The 25,802-nt window shown below is 37.8% G+C and overlaps 2 protein-coding genes and 3 pseudogenes across 3 annotated transcripts; 2 read left to right on the top strand and 3 right to left on the bottom strand.

Annotated features, from left to right (window-relative positions):
* Positions 1 to 6,584: 6,584 nt before the first annotated feature.
* LOC104779561 (uncharacterized protein At2g02148) lies at positions 6,585 to 9,193 on the bottom strand. The gene is made up of 9 exons (XM_010503926.3): positions 9,060 to 9,193; positions 8,667 to 8,820; positions 8,482 to 8,581; positions 8,045 to 8,404; positions 7,797 to 7,959; positions 7,601 to 7,721; positions 7,461 to 7,523; positions 7,132 to 7,371; positions 6,585 to 7,043 (listed from the first exon to the last, which is right to left on the bottom strand). Exons 2-9 carry the CDS (start codon positions 8,814 to 8,816, stop codon positions 6,942 to 6,944), a joined length of 1,299 nt encoding a protein of 432 aa, XP_010502228.2. The 5' UTR covers positions 8,817 to 8,820; positions 9,060 to 9,193; the 3' UTR covers positions 6,585 to 6,941.
* A 108-nt stretch (positions 9,194 to 9,301) lies between these two features.
* On the bottom strand, positions 9,302 to 12,315 carry LOC104779562 (putative pentatricopeptide repeat-containing protein At2g02150). Its single transcript, XM_010503927.2, has 2 exons — positions 9,632 to 12,315; positions 9,302 to 9,543 (listed from the first exon to the last, which is right to left on the bottom strand). Exon 1 carries the CDS (start codon positions 12,195 to 12,197, stop codon positions 9,864 to 9,866), a length of 2,334 nt encoding a protein of 777 aa, XP_010502229.2. The 5' UTR covers positions 12,198 to 12,315; the 3' UTR covers positions 9,302 to 9,543; positions 9,632 to 9,863.
* A 1,461-nt stretch (positions 12,316 to 13,776) lies between these two features.
* Positions 13,777 to 14,589, top strand: LOC109132419 (uncharacterized; annotated as a pseudogene).
* A 155-nt stretch (positions 14,590 to 14,744) lies between these two features.
* On the bottom strand, positions 14,745 to 18,391 carry LOC104783461 (microtubule-associated protein 70-3-like; annotated as a pseudogene). The gene is made up of 9 exons (XR_015596398.1): positions 18,223 to 18,391; positions 17,983 to 18,072; positions 16,750 to 17,101; positions 16,505 to 16,650; positions 16,263 to 16,405; positions 16,088 to 16,163; positions 15,471 to 15,996; positions 15,185 to 15,378; positions 14,745 to 15,074 (listed from the first exon to the last, which is right to left on the bottom strand). The product of XR_015596398.1 is annotated as a microtubule-associated protein 70-3-like (transcript).
* Positions 18,392 to 19,159: 768 nt separating this feature from the next.
* On the top strand, positions 19,160 to 21,293 carry LOC109132420 (uncharacterized; annotated as a pseudogene).
* Positions 21,294 to 25,802: the final 4,509 nt, after the last annotated feature.

Genomic DNA, 25,802 nt, shown 5'->3' on the forward strand with positions numbered 1-25,802 from the left:
AATCCACCAAATCCTCCTCCTTAAAGATTTTGTGCTGGAACTGTTGTGGGTTCGGAATCCCACAACAGTTCGACGTCTGCGTGAACTATCCTCAGATACCTCACCAGATATTCTATTCCTCATGGAGTTAAAAATGGTGATGATATGGTCATGAAGACCCTGGATTGGATGAAATATACGCACCACACCTTAGTCTCCCCACATAGTCCCGGAGGGGGGGGTCTTGCTCTCTTCTGGAAACAACATGTCGAAGTAAATGTTTTAACCTCATGTAACAATTATATTGACACACGAATCACATCAGAAGGCAAAACCTTTTTCTCCTCATTCGTATATGGCGAACCTGATAGACAAAAGCGTAAACTTATCTGGGAGCAGCTCACTATCATTGGAGAAACCCGAATAGAACCTTGGTTCCTAGTTGGAGACTTTAATGACATCATAGATGTATCAGAGAAGCAAGGTGGACCTCCACGACAAGAAGATTCGTTTGGAGACATCCGATCCTTTATGTCATCTTGTGACCTCTATGATCTTCGCCACTCTGGAAACTTTCTTTCCTGGAGGGGAAAGTGAAATGATCACTTGGTGTTCTGTCGGTTAGACAGAGCTATGTCAAATGGAACCTGGGCAGAGGAATACCCAGCTAGCCATATGGAATACCTACGCTTTGAAGGATCGGATCATAGACCCATTCTGATAAACTTTGATCTGTCAAGACAAAAGAAAAAGGCATATTTAGATATGATAGAAGATTAAAGGAGAATGAAGAAGTCAAAGCCTTGATCCATAGGGCTTGGACATCAGATGTAGTGGAAGGAGTAGAAGCAAAAATTACCAGATGTCGCCGGAAAATTATCCAATGGGCAAAGGAAAAGCATCAAAATAGCCAACAGGAGATTGAACTCCTCTGAGGGCAACTGGAAGAAGCTATGACCAGCCAAGAGGCTAACTCTGACCTGATCTCCACACTCAATATGAATCTATTGCGGGCATACAAAGCGGAGGAGGACTTTTGGAAGCAGAGGAGTCAACAAATGTGGCTAGAATTGGGAGACAAAAATTCTAGATACTTCCACGCTATCACTCGGGGCCGAAATGCCATAAACATATTTGCAGTCATCGAAGATGAGAGTGGGACCCCAGTCTACAAAGAGGAACAGATTAGCGAGGTGATTACGAACTACTTTAGGAAACTATTCTCTTCTTCAGAGGGGGAAAGAGCTACCACAATTAATGAAGCAGTCGAACCCTGTATCTCAGCAGAAATGAATCAAAATCTTACTGCAGTTCCATCACCATCTGAGATCAAAGATGCAGTTTTCTCACTTCATGCAGAAAAAGCCCCAGGATCAGATTGATTCTCGACTAGCTTCTTCCAGTCAAACTGGGAAACGATAGGGCCATGCATCACCATGGAATTCCAAAACTTCTTCTTATCAGGTACCATGCCGGAAAACTCGAACCAAACCCATGTACGTCTCATCCCTAAGATACCGAGCCCATAGAAAATGGCAGACTACAGCCCTATTGCACTCTGCTCTGTTTTCTACAAGATAATATCCAAAGTGCTAACAAAGCGACTACAACCTCTCCTGCAACATATCATATCAGAGAATCAGTCAGCCTTTGTTCTAAAAAGGGCAATAGCAGACAATGTACTAATCACACATGAAGTGTTACACTACCTGAAGAACTCTGGAGCAAAGAAGAGGTGTTACATGGCGATTAAAACCGACATGAGTAAAGCTTATGACCGCATAGAGTGGGATTTTGTGTGATTAGCTATGGAGAGGATGGGCTTCCACCATACTTGGATCAAATGGATCATGCCATGCATCACCTCTGTCTCCTACTCATACCTTCTCAATGGTTCGGTCCAAGGAAATGTCAAACCTCAGAGAGGAATCCATCAGGGGGACCCTCTGTCACCTTACATATTCATACTCTACGGAGAAGTATTATCGGGTCTCTGCAAAAGAGCCCAACTAGAGAACAGACTGCAAGGAGTGAAGGTCTCAAAAGACGGCCCACCAATAAACCACTTGCTCTTCATAGACGACACAATATTTTTTTGTAGATCTGATCGACAAAGCTGTAAAGAGCTGATGAGAATCCTGAAAAAATATGAAGAAGTATCAGGACAGATGATAAACAAAGCGAAATCGGCTGTTACTTTCTCAGCAAAAACGGAAATAGCTGCAAAAGACAATGCTAAGCAAATCCTTGGAATTCAACAAGTTGGGGGCTTAGGGAAGTACCTCGGGTTACTTGAATCCTTTGGCAGGAAGAAGAAGGATATGTTCAATGGTATTATTGACAGAATCAAACAGCGTGCCTTAAGTTGGTCCACTAGGTTCCTTTCCACTACTGGAAAAACCACCATGCTTAAGTCTGTGTTGGCCGCTATGCCAACTCACACGATGTCTTGCTTCAAGTTACCGGGCTCCTTATGCAAAAGAATCCAAACGGCTCTGACCCGATTTTGGTGGGATTCAGCACCTGCAAAAAGAAAATGTGTTGGATATCCTGGGAAAAAATGACAAAACCAAAAAAAGAAGGAGGCATGGGATTTAGAGAGGTAGCTACCTTTAATGATGCACTCCTAGCTAAGATTAGCTGGCGTATTCTAACCAGACCATCCTGCTTGCTGGCAAGAATCCTGCTGGGGAAGTACTGCCAACAGAAAGCTTTCCTTGAATGCATGCCGCCTAACTTAGCATCTCACGGATGGAGGGGCATCTGCATAGGGAGAGATCTCCTGAAAACTCAACTAGGCAAGAATATAGGCTCAGGTTCACAAACTCGGGTGTGGCAGGAACCATGGATATCACTTAAAGAGTCGGTCACACCAATGGGACCAATCCCTACAACATGTCAAGACATGAGAGTAGCAGAACTAATATGCCCCCAATCAAACCAATGGGATGTAGTGAAGATTAGAACCATACTACCTGATTATGAAGAGCAACTCCTACTCCTACAACCTAGAAAGAGAGGAGTTGAGGACAAACATATATGGCTACCAACCCCCTCTGGTGAATATTCTGCTAAATCCAGATACCATTCTGCCATATCAGGAACAGTGAACACACCAAATCATTCAAGCCAGGAGGAATTTAATTGGGAGAAGGAAGTCTGGAATGTTAAATGCTTACCGAAGGTCAAATTCTTTCTCTGGAAAGCTTTGAGAGGTGCTCTTCCCCTAGGAGAAAATCTGAAGGGAAGGGGCATAAACCTGGAGGCAGGATGCCCTTTCTGTGGACAAGAGGAATCCACTATTCATCTGTTCTTCCACTACAACTTTGCCCAACAGGTTTGGACTCAGGCACCAGTCAAAAGGATGTTAGATACATCTCTCATATCAAGCTTTCGAAAGGGAATAGAATTGTTAAGCAAATTACAATGCTTACCCCCAACTGGAATTTTCGATGGCTCGCTTGGTGTCTGGATCATCTGGTATATTTGGAAGCATAGGAACAAGCTTCTCTTTGAGAAGACGGTCGCATCTGCACCGGCGGTAATATCCCAGGCGACTGCTCAAGCGAGGGAATGGACGGCATCCCATATCTCTCTCTGAGATAGTTTAAACCACCGGAACCGGAAATCCCAAAGTACAATAGGCGCCAATACGATCCAATGCTTCACTGATGCTACTTGGGACAAAGATGCCTTGATGGCGGGTCTGAGTTGGACCTTTCGAGATCCACTGATGGGATCGGAAGTTTCTGGCCAATCTACGATCCCCCATCTTGCTTCACCACTCATAGCCGAGGCTCTCGCTTTGAACCACACTATCCAACAGGCTTCAGATCTGGGTTACCAGACAAAACGATCCGACCCGTTTTTTTTTAATAATAAATAATAATAATAATAATAATAATAAATAAACTACAACTAGTGGTCCCATACCCACTAGCCACCTAACCACAATCACAACCAACAACGGAATAACAATTACCAATAACCAATAAATATCCAATAGTAAATAACCAATATTAAACCATAACAATAATCCAATAATCAATCATCAGGAAACATGAAACCAGCAACCTAACAATGTTCTAATGACCCAACTCTAACAACCTAGAAATGCCAGACAACATCCAATCGAGTCCCTAGAACATCCTCATCTTCATTGCCTTGATTCCACGATCACACTTTGCATTTACCTGCACCACAAACACATATTGAGATGCATGAGTATTTGATAAACACTCAGTGAGGCAATCCTCCCATTTACAGGGCTATACACACAAACAACTGTAATTCCAATGTTCCAAACAATCAACAAACAAAGCATAAAAACCAAGAAAACGAACATCAACTCGCTGGAAGGGAGGTGTCGACCGACACTACCCCACAGTGTGGATCGATGCCGCTTCACTGGTGTCGATCGACACTCCCTCTGCAACCGCAATCCGCATGAAGCCGAGAGTCGAATCTCGCTCCCAAACACCACCAAAACGTCCAATACTCAAAACCCAAGCCATATACCTTCGTAGGAATCTGTAGCAATCAATCCCAGCAAGAAAAACACACAAACACAGCAACAAACAAGCAAGAACAAGGAATCACAGGCTTAGATCAGCCATGGTAATGCACTCACCTCTCTACAGGAAGATTCTGACCAACAATGAACGAATCCACACTCCCAGCAAGCTTCCCACACGATCCTAGCCTTGAATCCTCACTCCCACAGCAAGATCTCACCCACAAAGCCTTGAAATCTCACAAACTCTTTCTAGAACCTCAAGAACAATTTTCTCTCTTTGTTTTCTCTAAAAGCGGCGAGACAAACACCAAAACACGACCTAGGTCGTTTTTCTCAATTAATAGTCTGGTTCTGTGGTTTTCCCTAAACCAAACTGACCAAAATCGATAATTAAATCGAACTTGCCAAACCAGAAATCACTGGTGTCGACCGACACCCCCTTGGTGTCGATCGACACCCTCCCCCAAAACGCACAGTTTTGGTTTGCGGGTGTTACACCAGACAATTTTTTTTGCTTCAGATTCGCAAACGCTGATCAAAGCAACAAATTTGGAGATCCATCATAAGGAGATCCACGGGATTTTATATGATATCCTGGTGATGACAACGAAGTTCGGGAAGATCCATTTCAAGTATGTGCCGCGTGAAGAGAACCAAAGAGCGAATGAAATAGCAAAAAACTCTTTAGCTGCTTGTTCTCTGTCTAATTATTCACGTATCCCTTATTTTATTTCTAGTGAAGTTAATGTAACCACTGAACCAATACCAACCATACCGGTTGCAATTTAATGAAAATTTATGGTTTTGACAAAAAAAAAAAAAAAAAAAAAACTATTTTAGTCTCTTACTATAGATATGTATAACATAATGATTACAGTGAGAGTATTTCTCTTTTTGAAAGTATAATAATTATGTAATCATTTATTTTCCAAAACTACAGAGTGAGTGAATTAGGATCCGAGTTTTATGGAAAATGTATTTAATAGTAGGACAATTCTTGGGTTGAACATCTGTTATTCACCCCTCTTAATTAAGGAAACAAATTATTAATTAAAGAAACAAAATATGTATAGAATTCAATTTTAATTATAAACATTATATTATAGTTTTTAATTATAACATCTAAATCCAAATTACATTTTTATAAACCCAAATCGACATATAATTTTGTTTAATTATGTAATTTAAACCCTAACCACGCTTTTATAAACCCAAATTGAAATACAATTTTGTTTAATTGTAAAATCTAAACTCTAACCACTCTTTTATAAACCCAAACCGACATATAATTTTCTTTAATTGTAAAATCTAAACCCTAACCACTATTTTATAAACCCAAACCGAATATAAATTTTTTTGATAGTAAAATCTAAACCCTAAACCCAAACCACTCTTTTGTAAACCCAAACCGATATATAATATTGATTAATTATAAAATCTAAACTCTAAACCCTAACCACTCTTTTGTAAACCCACACCGACATATAATTTCGTTTAATTATAAAATCTAAACCCTAATCACTATTTTGTAAACCCAAACCGACATATAATTTCGTTTAATTGTAAAATCTAAACCTTAATCACTACTTTGTAAACCCAAACCGATATATAATTTTGTTTAATTGTAAAAACTACACTCTAATCATTCCTTTATAAACCAAACCGACATAATTTCCTTATTAAAAAACCTACAGAATTTGTTTCCTTAATTTATTTTGTCTTTTTATTTTAATTTTGATATATTTTATAAATATGATATGACATTGCGTTTTATTGTATTTTGATTGGTTAATTAATAGGGTGTGAATAAAAGAGGTTCACCCCTAGGAGTGAACCCAAGAATTTTTCTTAATAATATTAGATCTGTAACGGTAACTAATGTATATTATATCAGTTCCGATTTTCCAAAATCGGTAAATCAATTTTAATATTTTAGTTTAAATTTTATAAACAAAATATAAATGTTAATGACATGCTTGTAAATAGGTTCCAACTCTAGTATTTATTTGCTAAATGTCTCCAAAAAAATGTATATATAGACTAATAGAAAACAATTAAAACAAAAAAAAATCAATAATTTTAGTCAATGTTATATTTAAAAAGAAAATGCATATTTCATTTCATTTCATTTCATAGACTCGTTCATGTAATCGTTTTTAAATTATTACAAGTTCGAACACCTTTTGCATTTCATTTTTGTAATACACTTTTTTTTTTGGGGGGGGGTCATATCACATCTTTTGACGATAATTTCATGTACTGGTCAGATATCAGCTAGGCAGAATATATAGGCACGTACATATTACATAGCCACAACCATATAAACGGTAACACATCTGCGCATTAATCAAAATTAGGAACACAATTAGATTAGCTACTTCTGTGCCAAGTAAACTTGCTCAGACTTTACCAATCGGAGAATTGAGCAAAGATTTGTCTCTCTTGACTATATCCCGAGTCTCTTGGAACCACACTCTGAGCAGAACTTGGATGTCTCTCTCAAGTACTGTGCTCCACATTGGTCGCAGAATTTTGCCGGACTAGTTGGCTGTGGAAAGACAGATGAACATATACATGAGGAATGGAGATCAAATGATACAATCGGGATATATATATATATTATGCATGATTTGTACCATTACATGGCCTCCAGTGAGGGGTTGCAAGCAAGCCATGTGCTGCTGTGAAATAGATGGTGACTGGTGGGTGTGAGATAGTTCAGGGTCGCATTGATGGTTCTGACCGGGAAAATGTGTGGCTGCGTGTTGACTTTGGTAAATAGATTGATGATGGTGGTGGCTCTGGTGAATAGATTGCTGAAATTGATGAGACAAAGACGACATATGATGTTTGGAAGGAGAAGGAGTGTGATGTTCCTGCAATTATGATTAATTTTGGATGAGCTCAAGATCATTAACATTAGAATTTGCCATAGTATGTAGATTCGGAAAGAGTATGCGCATACTTCATTATCGGAGCGAAACCCTTGTGTATTGGCTAACGTTGAAGAGTCTATACCTGGAAATGTCTGCAAAACAAAACACAAACACACTGTCACTTGTTCTTCCAACTCAAATCTATAAACAGAGAGTTGACTGGTCTTACAGGCAAGCCATGGATGCTGGAGACAGAATTTTGAACACGCCTATGCTTGGGTCGAGGGCAATAGAATTTATAATCTCTCGCAGAGACAGCCACTTCATTACGGCCTGTTAATCGCTTAAACCTGTAGCGACAACATCCAATTATATACTGAAGTAGATAACTCAGAATAGGAAAAGTCTTGGTGATGATTGCTCACCATTCAGCATCTTCAATAGGCAAATCATCTGGCTTTTCAACAATATCCAAACCATTGACCACCACGAAGCGAACTCGTTTCTCGTCATGTACTACCAATTCTGGAAATCTTGTCCTTGTTTCAACAGAAGTCGCCAGTTCTCTTCTCCTGTACATGCAACTACCTGTAAAATATACCATACAAGAGACAAATAAAACTAATGCTCCTCAAAACATAATCACACATTTGCAAAATCATCAAAATTGTACCTCTCTTAGGAAACTTCTTAGTTAATTTCCGATACAAGCCACCAGCTGCTTCAAGAGAAACCCCAATGGTCTTTTCCCTTATCCCACTCAACGAAGCAAGCCTCACATTTGCTTCACCAGCTAAAGTCTCATACAAATTCGCAACATACATCAACGGTAACGCAAAACGCGGATCACCTTCATATTGTATATCATCAGACTTCCTCTTGAGTTTGTTATTATTATTATTATCATCCCGTCCGTCTAAAACCACATCAAGAACAAGCTTGTCCTCACAAACCTCAATCACATGTTGTGTAATAAAGTAGTCCACGATGATTTGTAGAAATCTCGCTCTTGCTGATTCAATCGGTGAAACATCTAAAAAAAAAACATAACAAAATCAATGATAAAAAGAAATCCAAATACTGAGATTGATCCTTTCCTTAATTTAATACCTTCAATGCTTAACATGTTGTTCTCCATGTTAGATCCACCTTCTTCAACTCCTTCATTGTGGATATGCATAGAGCTTCTGTATGATTCATGCATACAGTCCTGAAAAAAAAACCCCAAATTTCAATTACACATAAACCCTAAAAAAAAAAATTTGAAACCAAAATTGAGAAAAATTTATACACACCGCGGAAGAGGAATCGCCGTCGTTATTCAAACTATCGTCGTCGATATCTCTCGCCGAACCATCAACGGAGTTAAGATCGTGGAGAGAAGTGCCGATGTAGGAATCAGCTGATCCCAAATTGTAATGCTGGACTCGAACCCTAGCTCCCATCTCTCTTTTACCACAGAACAATACAAAAAAAAAAAAAAAAAAAAAAAAAACACAAATTCAGAAACGACTCAACCATTTTCGATTACAGATTCGAGTTGAGAAGATGCAGAATCATCTGGAGAATGCATCTTTCAAAGCTTTTTCAGTTTGACTCGACTGATCGTGAGAGCGATAGAGAGAGAGATTAAACGGCTACACAAACCGGGTTCGAGACGAAGAGAGAATCCGAAGCTGAATCCGTACCTGGAGATTATCGTATGGTGACAGAGATCTCCGAACCTCGCTCTAAATCTCCCACACCTGTTTCCGAGCCAGCCTACACTCAGTCTTGGAAACTCTCACAAGTCACAACTAAATAAGCAACTCTATTGAATATTACTGTTGGGCAACATAATATAAACTGAGAAAATATTACTGTTCAACCCTTCTCTATGACTAATTTTGCTTAATTTTATAATTCATCTGCTTAATGAAAAAATAGATAATTTGTTCAAACCTAAACTTTACTCATCATCAATAAGTGAAAATTACATTTTGGGTGAAAACAATAAAGAAAAAATATGTACACAGACCAAAACTGGGGATTTTTGATTGGTTCCTCAATGCAACAATACAAAAAAAAAACAAACAATGAAGAACCCTTAAAACCCATCTTCAAGCAAATTGATTCATAATCTTCAGTTCACTACTTTCTCATCCTTTCCATTTAGCTTCAGAGACTTGAAGTCTGCAACAAAAAGACTTAATCTTTGTTATCACACAGACTTAACTCAGATTTTAGTATCAAAGCACCCAATACTAGATCAGTTTGGTACCTCTGCTCTTTTCGATGAACAATATATTCGTCGATAAGCTTTCTCTTCGGATTAGTCCTGAACCAAACAGGGAAACTGCAGCCGCCAAGATTGTTTTATGATGAATCTTTTTCAGGAGAAGCTTAGGCTGTAGACTCCGTAGTCTGGTTTCTTGTTCTTCAGAAGAAACAAGATTTGGATCCGAATATCAGAATCAGTCTGATAAAGAACAAAAAGACTGCATCTTTCGAGTTCAAGTGTGCGGAAGTGCATTATCATTATCACTGGTCAGGAGCTGATGCTTCATCAGATAACTCTGCAACTCTACGGCTTCGTGTGTACATCCAAGCTCATAGTGTTTCTTTAAGACACTAATACACAAAACCTCATCAGGGAGAATCCCTTCCCCAATCATTTCCTTGAGGAAGGATCTCGCTTTCTGCAACTGGTTGCAATGCGATAGTCCCCAGACCAACGAAGTGTAAGCATGCAAATCAAGCTTCATACCGATCTCAGCCATTTTGTCTCTTAAAGACAAAGCCTCTACCACATTCCCTTGCTTAAATTTCCCATCCATTAACGATGTGTAAGCCGTTCTGTCTGGAACCAGACCCTTCTGAACCATACGTTCAAAAAGAGTTGTCGCAGCCTCGACTTGATTATCTTTACATAGACCATCAATCATCGCTGTGCATATCGCTGCATTGGCTTGTAGACCAAAATCTTTACTTTTCCTCTCGAAATAATCAATAGCTTTAGAAACTAACTTGTTTTTGCACAATCCATCAATCAAAACGCAAAATGTAACAACTGTGACCTCGATATCAAGTTCTAGCATCTCGTCCAGTAGACGCAATCCCTCAGTGGGGTTTCCCGACTTAAAGTAAGCATCCATTAACGTTGTGTAGATCAGCGGATTCGCTTTGATTCCACATTCCTTCATTTCATTCATCACTACCTTAGCTGCCTCTATCTTCTCTAAACCACACAAACCCCAAATGAAAGTTCCATAGAGCAGTAAATCCGGTTTAATACCTCTCCCCTTCAATTCGTTCAGAAGCTCTAAAGCTTTGTCCATGTTTTTTGCCTTTACAAATCCATGAATGAGAGCATTGTAACTTGCAAGATTTGGAATCACACCGGCTGTATCCATTTTCTCAAAAACTTCTTCAGCGTCTTTCATTCTCTCCGCATCACAAAGGCCATCGATCAGTGCAGTGTAAGTGACCACATTCCATTCCACACCCACCTCCGACATCTCATGAGCCAGCCTAAAGGCATCTGAGAGATTACTGATTTTACAATTGGCATCAATGAGAGAAGTATAGGTATACTCATTAGGCACAAGACCAACTCTTCTCATGTCAACATAAAACTTGATGGCTTGTTGCATCATACCCTCCTTACAAAATGCATCAACCAAAGTGCTGTAACTCACAACATTTGGTTTCAACCCATTTCGCTTCATCTCCCTGTAAAACTCTAAACCTTGAGGTAATTTCCCAAATTTACAGAAACAATTGATCAGAGCGTTGTATGTAATAACATCAGGCTCACAGCTCATATCCTTCATTTCCTCGAAAAAGCAAACCGTATCATCTAATCGACCAACCTTCCCAAAACCATCAATCATAGAATTATATGTGACAGTGTCTGGAATCAAACCTCTAAACTTCATTTCATCAAACAAACCTCTAGCAGCTTCTACATCTCCTTCTTTACACATACAATCTATCACTATGTTGTAAGTAAACACAGTCGGTCTCGCACCAGCACCAATCATGTCTTTAAAAAACCTCTTCACCCCATCAGTCTTCCCCAATTTGGCAAACCTATGCAATAAACCGTTGCAAGACCTGCTTTTTGGGAAAACCTTAAATCTCTTCATCTTAGAGAAACACAGGATAGCTTCCTCAAGCATTCCTATATCAATCAAAACACTAAACAAAGCATCAAACACTCCAAAACCAGGAACACACACATTCCTCGTAGACCACAGAACATCAAAAACATCGCAGTCATCAGCCTTCTTAGACAAAACCATCTCTCTAAGGATACTATTAGCATCGTAATACATTCTAGCACAAAACAGAATGTGAGCTACTATACAGTACGATTCTAAGGTGTGCTTAAACCCATCACGGTTCATCGACCATTTGAAGAATTTGAAAGCTAATTTCGGGTCTTCTTTCAATTCAACGAGAACCCTCGGAACCCAAATCGGAGATGATGTCAAATCAAGAAGCTTTTCGATTCCGGGATCATCCCAGAGATCATTCTGAACAACTTTACGGATCCAATCTCTATCGAAATCGTCGGAATAATAAGTAGAAGCACCACCACCGCTTTTGCTAACGAAAGGGTATCGGATGATACAGAGAAATCTAGTGAACAAAACGAAAGGGCAGGAGATGAAGGAAGATTGAGAGGGAGAAGATAGAGGGAAACAGAGAGGGGATTGGATTTGTGAGAGAGAAGAGGAAGAAGGGCTTACATGGTGAGGGAATCTCCGATTAATGTGAATAAAGTTGCGAAGAGAACAGAACATTTTCAGGAAAAGGTTCAAAAGGAGTAGAATGAGCCACATGGTTTAGCTCAGAGACATAGGTTGTTCTTCTAGTATTCCTGAGGAGGAAGAAGAAAGTAGGGTTTATCTCTGGGGTTTGTTGCTTTTTTCCCCGACTTTTTTGGTTTTTTGTAAAATTAATTTTTGTAGGCCTTTTGCTGCATAGGCCCATATTTAATGTCTTCATTCTTCAGTACATATCTGTTTATTTATTTTATTTTCAACATGTTTTTAACTTAGGGTTGATTAGATAGATAATCAAAAGTTTTGGGAATTAAACGAGTGTGAAATTTGTTTCTTATATCAATTCATAGAAACGTAAAGTTGATTGGTGGAATACACAATTACTTATGTTATGCAAAGTGCAAATAACAATAATGCTAAAGTGCCAAGTGGGATTACAAAATTCATTTTTTTCAAAGTGTAAAAACAATAACAGAAAGGAGTTAACAAGCTAACAGTCTTCGTTACAATTTTTGTTTGATATACAAATTTTGTGAAATATCGAATAAAACAAAGTTATTCCCTAAGAAATGTCTATTTAAGACTAATATGACAAAGAAATAAAAACCCAAGGACTAACGAAATATGCAAAAGTATACCAAAATCACAATCAATTTTCTTATTTAATTAGAAAATCACATCCCGTTTGTATTATAGTCACAAAAGTGGTAATAATTATGTCACAATCTACGACTAAACGCAAAACTAATTAAATAAGTTGATTAATTGTGATTAAATTGTTACAAAAAAATTGTAACTAAAAGTGACATAAGTTTAGTTACAACATTGTAAAATTTAGTTACCATATTTGGTTGCAAATCCTTACTTATATTTGTGACTATATATCTTGTAACAAATGCGACCTAATTAAATTTGTCCCAATTTTGTATGTAAATCGTCACAAAATTTTGACCAAACAAACTGTCACAATATTCCTTTTTGTAGTTTATAATTATCTCCCCATACGCGATCTCTGTTGTTCAACATTTACAAAATGAATAAGCATGTATAATTTAACAACACAAATAAATATGTAACTCTTATCATCATACCTTGTCATATTCCTTACATCTTCTTCATAATCACCATTAACAAAAGGACGGTACCTAACACTATTTGCTCTCGGTTGCAACAATAAACTGAGTCAATCTCTTTCAAAACTGAATTTAATAATATATGGTATTTCTAAATCACTTGCCAAATAATCTTACCTTTTGGATAACCTCTTCCCTAATATACTGGTAACCATTAGAAGAACAAAAAGAAAAGAAACAAAAAAAACAATGCGGAATGGAATAAACAGTTTTTGAGGAATGAAAAGAAAATCTGGAGAGAATGAACTAAATAGTAAATAGTAACCAAACAATAAAAATATATTTTTAAATATATTAAATATTAAATAAATCAAATTCAATAATAATACATTAATACTAATACTACTTCTAATGTATATACAATGAATTTTACATTTGTTTTTTTTTTAATTTGTAAATTAAATTTTAGATATGTCATATTAAATATTAATATTTAATATTAACCTACAATACAATTTTAAAGGTAATTTAAGATATTTTTAGTTTTTATTTACGATATAAACATGAGTCTCTTAATTTTATTTTACTATTCATATATGGTTTTCAAATAGCCTTAAGATTAGTTTAACATGAAATTCATATGAAAATTATTTTTTTCTGTCAATACATTATGAAAATATGAAAATTATTATATTAGAAAATTGAATATTTTTAATAAACTTATTTTTTTGTTTATTTTAAAATATAAAAACGAATTTTAATATTTGTTCTTTTTTCTGTTCCATTTGTTCCTCATCAATTTTGGGGAGGAACACTTTTGTTCTATTGTTCCTTATTTTTTTAGAATGTAGAAGAATGTAAAGGGAAAATTATTACCATCAAATGGTAAAAAAAATTGTGGAATAAAGAGGAATATCACATTCCTCCTCATTCTTTATAGAAAATTTCAATTTCAGATTTGTATTTCTTTATAAACTATTTTAGATAGAAAAATTTCATGATTCTAATTTTAATTCCAAATTTATTTTCTTTAAATTTTAGTTTTATTTTTTTTTTACTTAGATTTCTATTTTTTAATTGAAGATGAAGATGAAGAGTACGGGTGCAATGAGGAGATGGCGATGCTTCGCCAGTCGTGTAGAGAAGAAGCGCTTATTGTATTGTTAATGACGAAGAAGTGGAAGTTATCATCTTTAAAGGAGTGTCGTCGTGCCTGAGCGGAGAAACGGCGGTTGATCCGGCGAGGAGTGTGTTGTCGGAGAGAGCAGTGATTACAAAGATTGATAGAGTGAGAGGTCCTTTTGATCCATCACAGACATTACATTCAAAAGGGACTCTCTTTTCAAGCCTTCAAGGAGACCAGACTCAACCCATGAATCACAGTATCCATATACATACAGTTTTTCATATTTGACATATTGTTGTTATGGTCCATGAATGTTGTTGATGAAACTTTCAACACCTCACCTCTGTTTCTGAACTAATTTCAGGATTTGCAACAGTCACACTAAGCATAAGCCAGAATAAGATATATAAAAAAATAACACATACTAGGCTCAAAATGGTAACTAAAACACAATCCTAACTCTTTATCTATATACATAAGAAAACCAATAAACATCACCAGCATAAAAGTTAGCCATACATTTGAAATCAGTGTTTCTCTCCCCTGTTTTTTTTTTTGTTTACCTTGAAATCTTACTATGTTAGAGAAGCACACAAACCTCCCATATTGGATTTCTACATTTGTATGCTTTTATCATTCCTTCAATCTATTAACCACTGAGATTCATATTTTGCTCGTGGAGTCGACTTCTTTGATCACTGCGTGCTCCTCGTCATCCCCATTCGTCCTGAACCTCTGCTAAAACAGGGATTATGCAAACAAAACATTCAACTACTATAAAGTTAAAAGAGGAAACTAACTTATAATCATTATATTGGATCTATATAATAAGAAACGTCAAGTACCTTCCAGAAAGCAATTGTGCTGTTGTTGAAGCTTCTTTTGAGTTAACAGAGGGACGTCTCGTTCTACTATCTGATCCTTTGTTATCCACACACATAGCTGAAACCTCTTTCTCCATTGCAGCTACTTCTCTCCTCATCTTCTTTGCTTCCACTTCCATCGCCTTTGTTAGTGTTTCAACCTTCTTCGCCAACATCTAAAGCAAACACAAGACCGAGTATTTCAATCAGAGAATATAAACAAATAGAAGCAAGTGTTTCCTGCAAAGGTGTAAAACTAATGAATGACCTCAATAGCTTCGTCTTTATCTCTAATGCTTTGATCTTTATCGTGAGCAGCTTTCCTTTTTGTTATCACCTCCAATTGAAGCAAATCACGTAATACTCCTGGGACACTATCATTATTTGTCGCTGCTGCTTTGTCCGATTCTCCTTGTTTTGTTGAATTAGGTGACTCGCCTCCGCTTTTTCCTTCAGAAGACGGGTTCACTGGAAACTTCGATCTGGGTTCATTTGTTAGTAGTTTACTCCTATCTAAAGATCTGCTACCTCCGTCAAATGATCTGGATGTTCCTTTACCATGCTTCAATATTGTACTTGTACTAGCATTCAACGATCTAAACTGAGAACTCGGTGTTCTCTTGGAGAAAAATTCATTCGATGTCAGTTTTGGAATAGTATCAGCTCCGCCAATGGATTGTCTTCGGGACGGCCCGTTGCTAATACTTCTTCCCTCAGGTGTCGACCGTGTTTCCACTGCTTGGAGGCCCTCTTAAACTCTCTTCTAAGACTCTAAGCCGCAGTTGAAATTTCTCCTGAAAACAACAAAAGCAGCAATTCTAGTTAACGCCTTGGACATAAAGACAACTAAAGATATGGATCCTAAGTCCTATATAAGGTTCTTACCTTCAGCCAAGCTTCAGATTTTGCAGCTCGATCAGCTATGGCAAGTTTGTCACGTAGTCGTTGCATTTCTCCCTGTCGAACAAGAAACAGGAGAACGGTCAAAGAATGCACTTACTAAAGTTACGGGTTTCGGTGAATATGAATATAAAAAGAAAATATTAAAAAAAAAAACTGCAAAAATCTTCGTTCTTCGAGCCATTGCTTCACAGGCATCACGTTGTCGCTACCATCTTTCCACTCATTTGCCACTACAGTTGCAACCCTGCTTTCACTTACTTTGGCACGAGCCAGTCCCCGATCAAGGACTCTCCTCTCTTCCTAAGCACAGGATTAATGGCCATTGCTATGATTAGCACATGAATTAAAATTTTAAGTACAAGGGTAGCAATAGAACTATACGTGTAAGTTAATTATTACATTCATTTCTTGGAATTTCCTCTGGTAATCCCTCAGAGCATTTGCAGCTGCACCACCAGCAAGAACAGCTTCTTCAAGCTCTCGTACAGTCTGGGTAAACTTTTCAACTTTTGCCACCGCAATCTGTCCAAAGTTCTGTTCTCTTCCTAATTTAAACAATTGATAAACAAGGCATGCTCAGGATAACGAAGGAGAGAGATCCAGGAATTTAGAGTACTGCTGCGTAAAGGAGGTGAAAGTAATACCTGACAAATTTCTATCTGTTTCATTAACTCTTGGTTTTTATTCTGGAGGTCATCAACCATTGAAGCCTTCGCAAGAGCAGACTGAACGGTTCTGTCAGCATCAAGCAAAGCTGCTTCCTTCGATTTAGTTAGGCGGTCCAATGCTCTGTTGTCATCTTGAAGTTTAATGATCTACAATTTAAAAACATGCAATACCGGATGCCCCGTTTATTAAACGGTTACAAGACTCAAGAAGAAGAAAATTTTGAAACAATAAAAAGCAACAGAGGAAAGATTGCAAACATACTTTACTGTCAAGAAGGTTTTCAGTTAGTTTGAGCTTCTCCGACATCTTTCCCAACTCTTAGGTAAGCTTAAGCAATTAAATTAAAGAGAAGAGTGTCAGCTTATACAAAGATGATTTCTGTGACATATAATATATATAATGCACAAACACAATTCTTTTTTCTCATAAGACATTTGAAAATTTAGATAAAACAAAAGCTAGAGCCAAACACCATAACACATCTTTTAAAGACAAGGATTCAAGAAAATGTATATGCTTCATAGAGCGGCTGCTCAGTGCTCACAGGCCAAACGAGAGTTAACCCAGGGTCACAAAGGAACGATAACAGCAAACTGAACGATAACGGAAAGTACTACGGCCACATATAAAACTTATCAAAAAACATCCCAAGATTTCTTCAGTTCAACCACCTGAACTGCACAATAAAGAAAGAACTCCAATGCAACTTGAGCAGAAACTATTAAACGAAGGATAACAGTTTTAAAGAATCTAGGAATTCGAATTTTGTTTCACGAACCTAACCCACTTCCTAACCATTAGTCAAGCTATATTTTCAAATACATGTTCTTGTGAAAGATTCAGTTGCACCAAGTCTAACAGGACATGGTGAAAAGTATAAGGGAATGACAAATTAATTGCAGAAACTGATAGCCGAATGTAACAGTTTTAATGACGGAAATCTAGAAACTCAAATTGTGTTCCCACAGATAATATTCCTAATCATTACTGACCCAAACAAAAAAAAAAACCCAATATGTCAAGATATAATCACAATGTCATGTAAATGTGGGAAAACAAAGTTGATTAGGGAATAGAACTCCAGTTCAATGAATGGCGATGCTACATTATATGAATTGCTTCATCTTCTCAATCCATATATAATCAACACTAGCAAAATACACTGCAATTAATTAAGACAATCTTACGACGGAAGGAAGTAAACTAACCTCTTCAACAGCCTTCTCTCTCTCTCTGCCGTTCAGACAACCTCAATGCTTTGATCTCAGCTTGGGATTCAGACAATTCCCGATCTTTATCTGCACCCCACAAAAGTCAAAGTTTCAAAACCAGCACGTAATGACAAGTTTAAAAACCCCAAATTTTATCAAATTACAAAAATCAAGAAATGTCAACGGGAAACTTGAAACCAACCAGCAGAAAGAAACAGATCGAGTGTGATAGAGTACCTCTGACATCGTTCTCAAGCCTATTGACATCAAAATTAGCAACTAAATGAGTCCCAAGATCAATAATAAGAAGATAGGATCCGATTTCGTTAGCCCACACCTTTAGAGGCTTTCCATTAGGCCCATTAGTTTGGTGTATATATAAAATATACATTCAAATCCTAAAAACAGATCGAGGGAAGGCGTTTGTGATTTGATTTGCTTAGGTTTAGACTTGAGAGGATGTGGAACTACCCGGCGAAGCCTAAATACGCGACAGCTGAAATAGCTGTGTGGTGGGACATGAAGGACTGTCCGATTCCCAAGGGTTATGAAGTTCATCGGGTCCGTCCGAGTATAGAAAGGGCGTTCAAGAAACTAGGCTACTATGGTCCTGTCTGGCTGAAACGAGTGTCGTCTTCCCAACGGCAAAATGATCAGCCGGCAGCATCGAGAGGGAGATAATAAAATCGGTTGTATTAGAGTATGAACCAGTTATTAAACATTGGTTTAACTGGGTTATCTTCGGTTATCTAGCTGAGCTGATTAGTCTAACTATAAAGTACTAATGAGTCAGTTAATTGGGTTTAAGCTTTCTGTAACAAACTTTATCTTGGATTAATAAGAAAACTAAGTTTCTCTCTTTTCTTCGAGCTTCTTCTCTCCTCCGTCGCATCTCAGCTATCTTCGGTTAATCGGAGTTTATTATGGTATCAGAGCTCTCCAATTGAGTTTCTATTGCTTCCGCATCTAGCGACGGAGATGAGTTTTCCGATTTGCTCTTGTTTTCAATTTGTTCAAGAACTATTTGCCGTTGTATGCGATTTTCTCATCGGAGTCTTTTACACTTTTCTGATTCTCTCAATTCTCTTTTGATTGACCTTTGTGAGTTCGATTCTTGTTTTTGATTTCTCTTTTCATCTCACTTTCTTTGAAATTTGTGATTCTTGCTTTGAGAATGACTTCTTCTAGTAATACAAATGCTCCTATGAATCGATCCTCCACTCCGAACCCAGTGAATGTACAACCACAGTATCAAACTGATCAGTATGAGAATCCGTATCATCTGCATAGTGCTGACCACGCAGGACTTGTTCTCGTCTCTGATCGTCTTGTCACTGCTTCTGATTTTCCTTCCTGGCGTCGATCGGTGTGGATGGCTCTTAATGTCAGAAACAAACTTGGATTTATCAATGGTACGATCTCAAAACCCCAAGAAGATCATAGAGATTTTGGTGTATGGTCTAGATGCAATGATATGGTATCTACTTGGTTGATGAATTCGGTTGATAAAAAGATAGGACAGAGTTTACTTTTTATTCCTACTGCTGAAGGAATTTGGAAGAATATATTGTCTCGTTTTAAAGCAAAATGATGCTCCTAGGATCTTTTCTATTGAACAGAAGCTTAGTCAGATTGTTCAAGGATCAATGGATGTGTCGACATATTATACGGCTTTGCTTACTTTGTGGGAAGAACATAAGAATTATGTGGAACTTCCAGTATGTACCTGTGGAAGATGTGAATGTGATGCAGCCACTAAATGGGAACGACTGCAACAACAAAGTCGTGTGACTAAATTATTGATGGGGTTGAATGAGGGTTATGATCAGGCTAGACGTCATATATTAATGCTTAAGCCGATCCCTACCATTGAAGAAGCCTTCAACATGGTGACACAAGATGAACGACAGATAGTGGTTAAACCGACTACAGGAATTGACAATGTGGCTTTTCAAAGTGTAGCTCCGATGAATGATGCAGAGAGTGCCTATATAGCCGCTTATAACACTAATAGGACTATTCAAAAGCCTATTTTTTCTCATTGTGGCAAAGTCGGTCACACTATTCAGAAGTGTTACAAGCTTCATGGTTTTCCCCCTGGTTACAAGACTAATGCTACGGGATACAATTACATACCTCCAAATCAGTTCCAGCCTCGGTTGCCTACAATGCAGTCTCAGCCAAGGATGTCTCAATAATCTTCTAACCAAATGGTGTCGTATGCAAATTCTATGCAAAAGGCTAATGCAGTTGCTCAAGTTTATTCAGAGACTGGAATGTTTCCGACTGAAGATGTGTCATATGGTCCTGTTTCTACTCAGTATCCACAGTACATGGTTCCCAATGGTGTTCCTGTGAGTTTACAAGGATTTACACCGCAGCAAATTGATCAGATGGTTACTCAATACAAAAGTCAAGTTCAGGTTCAAGAGCCTATAGCTACATCTTCTGGTTCTAGTATTCCTAGTGCTATGGCCACAATCTCTGAACATGGTTTGATGGCCGAGACTTCTACCTCTGGTATCACTATTCCTTTTCCTACGACTTCTCTTAAATATCAAAACCATATTCTAACTTTTCAAAACCATATTCTTACTTCTTTATAACAACTTTTACCACATGATGCTTAGATTATAGATAGTGGAGCTTCTAGTCACGTTTGCTCTAATCTAGCTTTGTTTACAGATTTACGACGCGTTACAGATATTACTGTGACATTGCCGAATGGTACCAGGGTTTCCATTACTCATATAGGCACAGTTTACATTTCTCAAAAATTGATTTTATACAATGTTTTGCATGTTCCTGATGTAAAATTTAATTTGATTAGTGTTAGTAGATTGGTTAAGACATTATCTTGTTCTGCACATTTCTTTGACACTTGTTGTTTGATTCAGGAACTTTCTCAGGGCTTGATGATTGGGAAGGGTAGAGTCTTTCAAGACCTTTACATTCTGGCAACTGAGAATACTTCCCTCTCTCCATCTCTTCCTGCAGTATGTTCTTTGTCTGCTTCTATGGTCTCTGATGATTCTCTTTGGCATCAACGTCTTGGACATCTATCGCATATAGTTCTCCAAAAACTTGTTAGTTTGATTCCTTCTTTAAAAAGTTCTTCTTTAGCTTCGCATTGTAGCATTTGTCCTTTAGCTAAACAGAAAAGGTTAGCATATGTCTCTCATGGCCATTTAGCAGATAAGCCTTTTGATTTATTCCATCTTGATGTATGGGGTCCTTTTAGTGTCGAGTCTGTAGAAGGGTTTCGCTATTTTCTTACTCTGGTTGATGATTGTACTCGTACTACATGAGTTTATCTCTTAAGAAATAAAAAAGAAATTCATACAGTTTTTCCTATCTTTCTTAAACATGTTAAAACGCAATATAATAGCACTATTAAAGCCATAAGATCTGATAATGCCCCAGAATTAGCATTCACTGATATTATCAAGGAACAAGGAATGATTCACTATTTTTCATGTGCTTATACACCACAAAAAAATTCTGTAGTTGAACGCAAGCATCAACATCTTTTGAATGTGGCTAGATCTTTACTTTTTCAATCAAATATACCTCTGCAATATTGGACTGATTGTGTGTTGACTGCAGTATTTCTAATCAATCGCATGCCTTCTCCCGTTTTAACTAATAAATCACCATATGAACTGTTGCTTGACAAATTACCCGATTATAGTTTACTAAAAAGTTTTGGTTGCTTGTGTTATGTCTCTACTAATCCTCATGACCGTCATAAGTTCTCTCCTAAAGCTAAATCTTGTGTTTTTCTAGGGTATCCAGTGGGTTATAAGGGATATAAGGTCATGGATTTAGAGTCTAATGTCATTTCCATATCTAGAAATGTTGTGTTTCAAGAGGATGTTTTCCCTTTTAAGACTAGTTCATTACTATCATCTGTTGTTGATATGTTTCCCAATTCCATTTTGCCTCTTCCTGTTCCATTGCATTTTGTTGAAAGCATGCCTCTCATTGATGAAGATTCGTTAATTCCTACTGTACCATCTGCACCATCATTAGAGCATGATCATGGTACCATTCCGGCTGACACTGTATCTACGTCTGCTATGGATCATACCTTTGTATCTAACGTTAGACCAAAGCGACAGTCTAAAGCTCCTAGTTATATGGCTGAGTACCATTGCTCTCTTGTTCCTTCCATTTCCACTTTACCAGCCACAGTGCTAACACCTTCCATACCTACACCACAACCCCCACCACCACCTCCTCCTCCTCTTCCTCTTATTCACTCTCTTCCTCCATCACCTAAAAAGACTACACCATATCCCCTTTCTTCTGTTTGTACTCTTGATCGATATACACCTTTGTTTCAATCCTATATTTTTTCTTATAGTGCTGAAACAGAACCAAAAACATTCCATCAAGCCATGAAATCAGAAAAGTGGACTAAAGCAGCAAATGATGAGCTCTTTGCTCTTGAACTTAACAAGACTTTTGCTGTTGAGTCTCTACCTGCAGGGAAACACGCGATTGGATGCAAATGGTTTTTTACTATCAAGTATAACTCAGACGGTTCTGTTGAACGGTATAAAGCACGCCTGGTTGCGCAGGGTTTCACACAACAGGAGGGGATTGACTATCTCAAGACTTTTTCACCTGTCGCAAAACTCACCAGTGTTAAGCTGCTTCTTGGCCTTGCTTCTGCGAAAGGTTGGAGCTTGACACAAATGGATGTCTCTAATGCCTTTCTCCATGGTGACTTGGATGAAGAGATATACATGAGTCTTCCTCAAGGTTATACTCCTCCACCGGGTGTAGTTTTACCTCCAAATCCGGTATGTCGTATGCTAAAATCCTTATATGGTTTGAAACAAGCCTCATGACAGTGGTATAAACGTCTCTCAAGTGTTTTCTTGGGAGCTAATTACGTTCAATCTCCTGCTGACAATACACTTTTCGTTAAAGTCTTTATGCGTCCATCAGGAATTTGTTCCATTTTTGATGTGCTCGTTTATGTCGATGACATTATGATCGCAAGTAATGATGATGCTGTTGTCCACGATTTGAAGACCCTTTTGCAATCAGAATTTAAGATAAAGGATCTTGGACCAGCTCGCTTTTTCCTTGGATTAGAGATTTCACGATCATTGGAGGGCATCTCAGTCTGTCAACGCAAATATGCTCAGAATCTGCTTGAAGATGCAGGTCTCTTAGGCTGTAAACCAAGCTCTATTCCGATGGATCCAAACCTGCGTCTTACCAAAGATATGGGCATCCTGTTATCTTCTCCAACGTCTTACAGAAAGCTCATTGGTAGACTTCTATATCTGACTATCACTAGGCCGGATATTACCTTTGTTGTTCATCAGCTGAGCCAGTTTATATCAGCTCTTACTGATATTCATCTTCAAGCTGCCCACAAGGTTCTCCGTTATCTCAAGATGAATCCAGGACAAGGTTTGATGTATCCTGTCACTTCCGATCTCTGCTTGAATGGATTCTCTGATGCAGATTGGGCTACTTGTAAGGAGACACGGCGTTCAGTCACAGGATATTGTATTTACCTTGGTTCTTCACTCATTTGCTGGAAATCTAAAAAGCAGGCAGTTGCAAGTCGCAGTAGCACTGAGTCAGAGTATAGGAGTATGGAGCAAGCAACCTGTGAGATCATTTGGTTACAACAGCTACTCAAGGACTTACACATTCGAGAAGCTGCACCTACTAAGCTGTTTTGCGATAATAAATCAGCTTTACCCATCGCCATGAATCCAGTCTTCCATGAGCGGACTAAACATATCGAGATTGATTGTCACACCGTACGAGATCAACTCAAGAAAGGTACCCTTAAAGCACTCCATGTACCAACTGAAGAACAGCATGCAGATATCCTTACCAAGCCTCTCCACCCAGGACCGTTCCATCATCTGTTGCAGAAAATGTCTTTGTCCAATCTTTATCTCCCAAACCAGACACTTCGGAGATAAAGATTTGAGGGGGGCGTATTAGAGTATGAACCGGTTATTAAACATTGGTTTAACTAGGTTATTTTCGGTTATCTAGCTGAGCTGATTAGTCTAACTATAAAGTACTAATGAGTCAGTTAATTGGGTTTAAGCTTTCTGTAACAAACTTTATCTTGGATTAATAAGAAAACTAAGTTTGTAACAAACTTTATCTTGGATTAATAAGAAAACTAAGTTTCTCTCTTTTCTTCGAGCTTCGTCTCTCCTCCGTTGCATCTCAGCTATCTCCAGTTAATCGGAGTTTATTAGGTTGTGATTTCCTTGTCCTCGAAGCTTTTATTTTCGTTTCTGCCTTTGTTTCAAGATTCTCGTTTGGACTTTTTATTTTTCGTTTTGTTTGTTAAAACAATGGTTATTTATCTATTTTTAGATTACTTGATCCTAATGTTATCTTTATATCTTTACTAGATTAAGAACCTTATGATGTGTGGGTTTTACAATTTTTCAATATAATTACATTTGAAAATAATATTTTCAGAAGATACGGAAATAACAACTATTTTATAAATAAAGAAACACCAAATGGCTTTAACTGCAAAAAAAATATTAAATGTCGAAGACCTCAACGATTCGCAACAGTTGGTCAAGGACAACAGGCATCAAGCATCTCGCTGTAAACAAAATTCTAGCCACAGAAGATACTTTTGAGAGCACACATATCTGATGAGAGGAAAAATTAGCATGCTGCATGACATAGCGAAGACAGAAGCTGCAGGAAAGATTTAGCCATCAACACATAATGTTTGCAAATGACTTTTGACCCTGATTTAATTTTTGTATTTACAAAAAGTGCCATTTAGAATTAGTTTTGAGAGAAAAAGAAAAGAAAAGTACAGTATCGATCTGTTTATTTATTTTATTTCCAACATGTTTTTAACTGGGTTAATCAAAAGTTTTGGGACTTAAACGAGTGTGAAATGTTGATGTTTTGTGTTTGTGTGTTTATGATGATGAAAAAACAGTAAGAAAGTAATACTTTTTTTTTTTTTGACAATCAAACCCCAAATATTAAGTTAACGGAGATGACTCTTTTCGAGAGAGAGCCAATTAGGTACCGACGAACTTATATGGGAAAAACAAAAACCTCGTGCTCTTGCACATTTCGCAAGTTTATCGGCACATATATTATCCTCTCGAGAAATATATCTAATACTAAAATTAGCAAATCTATCTCTGAAATGAGTAAAATCCTTCAATTCTGATGAAAAAGTCGGCCAATCCTCGTATAGACGTCATCCTTAGGAGGTCTCAACAATCCGTAGCAAAAAGAGCTTTATCCAAGTCCAACGCTAATAAACACTCCATAGCCCAAATAAGAGTATCTAACTCTGCATGTAATGGGGATAGGCTTCTGCACGATCCTTTTAGCCCCATGTGCAGGATTCTATCACTGATAGACGCAATCCAGCCATGCCCACTCCTATCTACCTCTGTATGCCAAGATCCGTCTATAAAGCATACCACAGATTCTTGAGGAATTGGGATCGAAGGTATGCATGCTTCTGCTACCTCTGGTGCTAAGTCTCTATTATTTGCTCTTCTCCAAACTTCTTCTTCTTGGATAGCTTTCTCCAGTGTATCTTGCGGAGACTCAAAGATATTTTCAAACACTTTCTTATTTATTGCCTTCCAGATGTACAACATCACCCAAGGGAATGTCCGCAGATTTTGATCAAGTGCACCATAATCTCTACCGCTCCCATATAGGAAATCGAGGTTGCTATATAGGGAAGATGAGGGAAACACCATAGGATGGGTAGGGATTGCCGATAAAACCCAAACTTTACATGTTGGGGGCATTCAAATAGCATATGATTTATA

This window comes from Camelina sativa, chromosome 4 (assembly GCF_030686135.1).
Source record: "Camelina sativa cultivar CO46 ecotype springtype chromosome 4, ASM3068613v1".
Classification (NCBI taxonomy): Eukaryota; Viridiplantae; Streptophyta; class Magnoliopsida; order Brassicales; family Brassicaceae; genus Camelina; species Camelina sativa.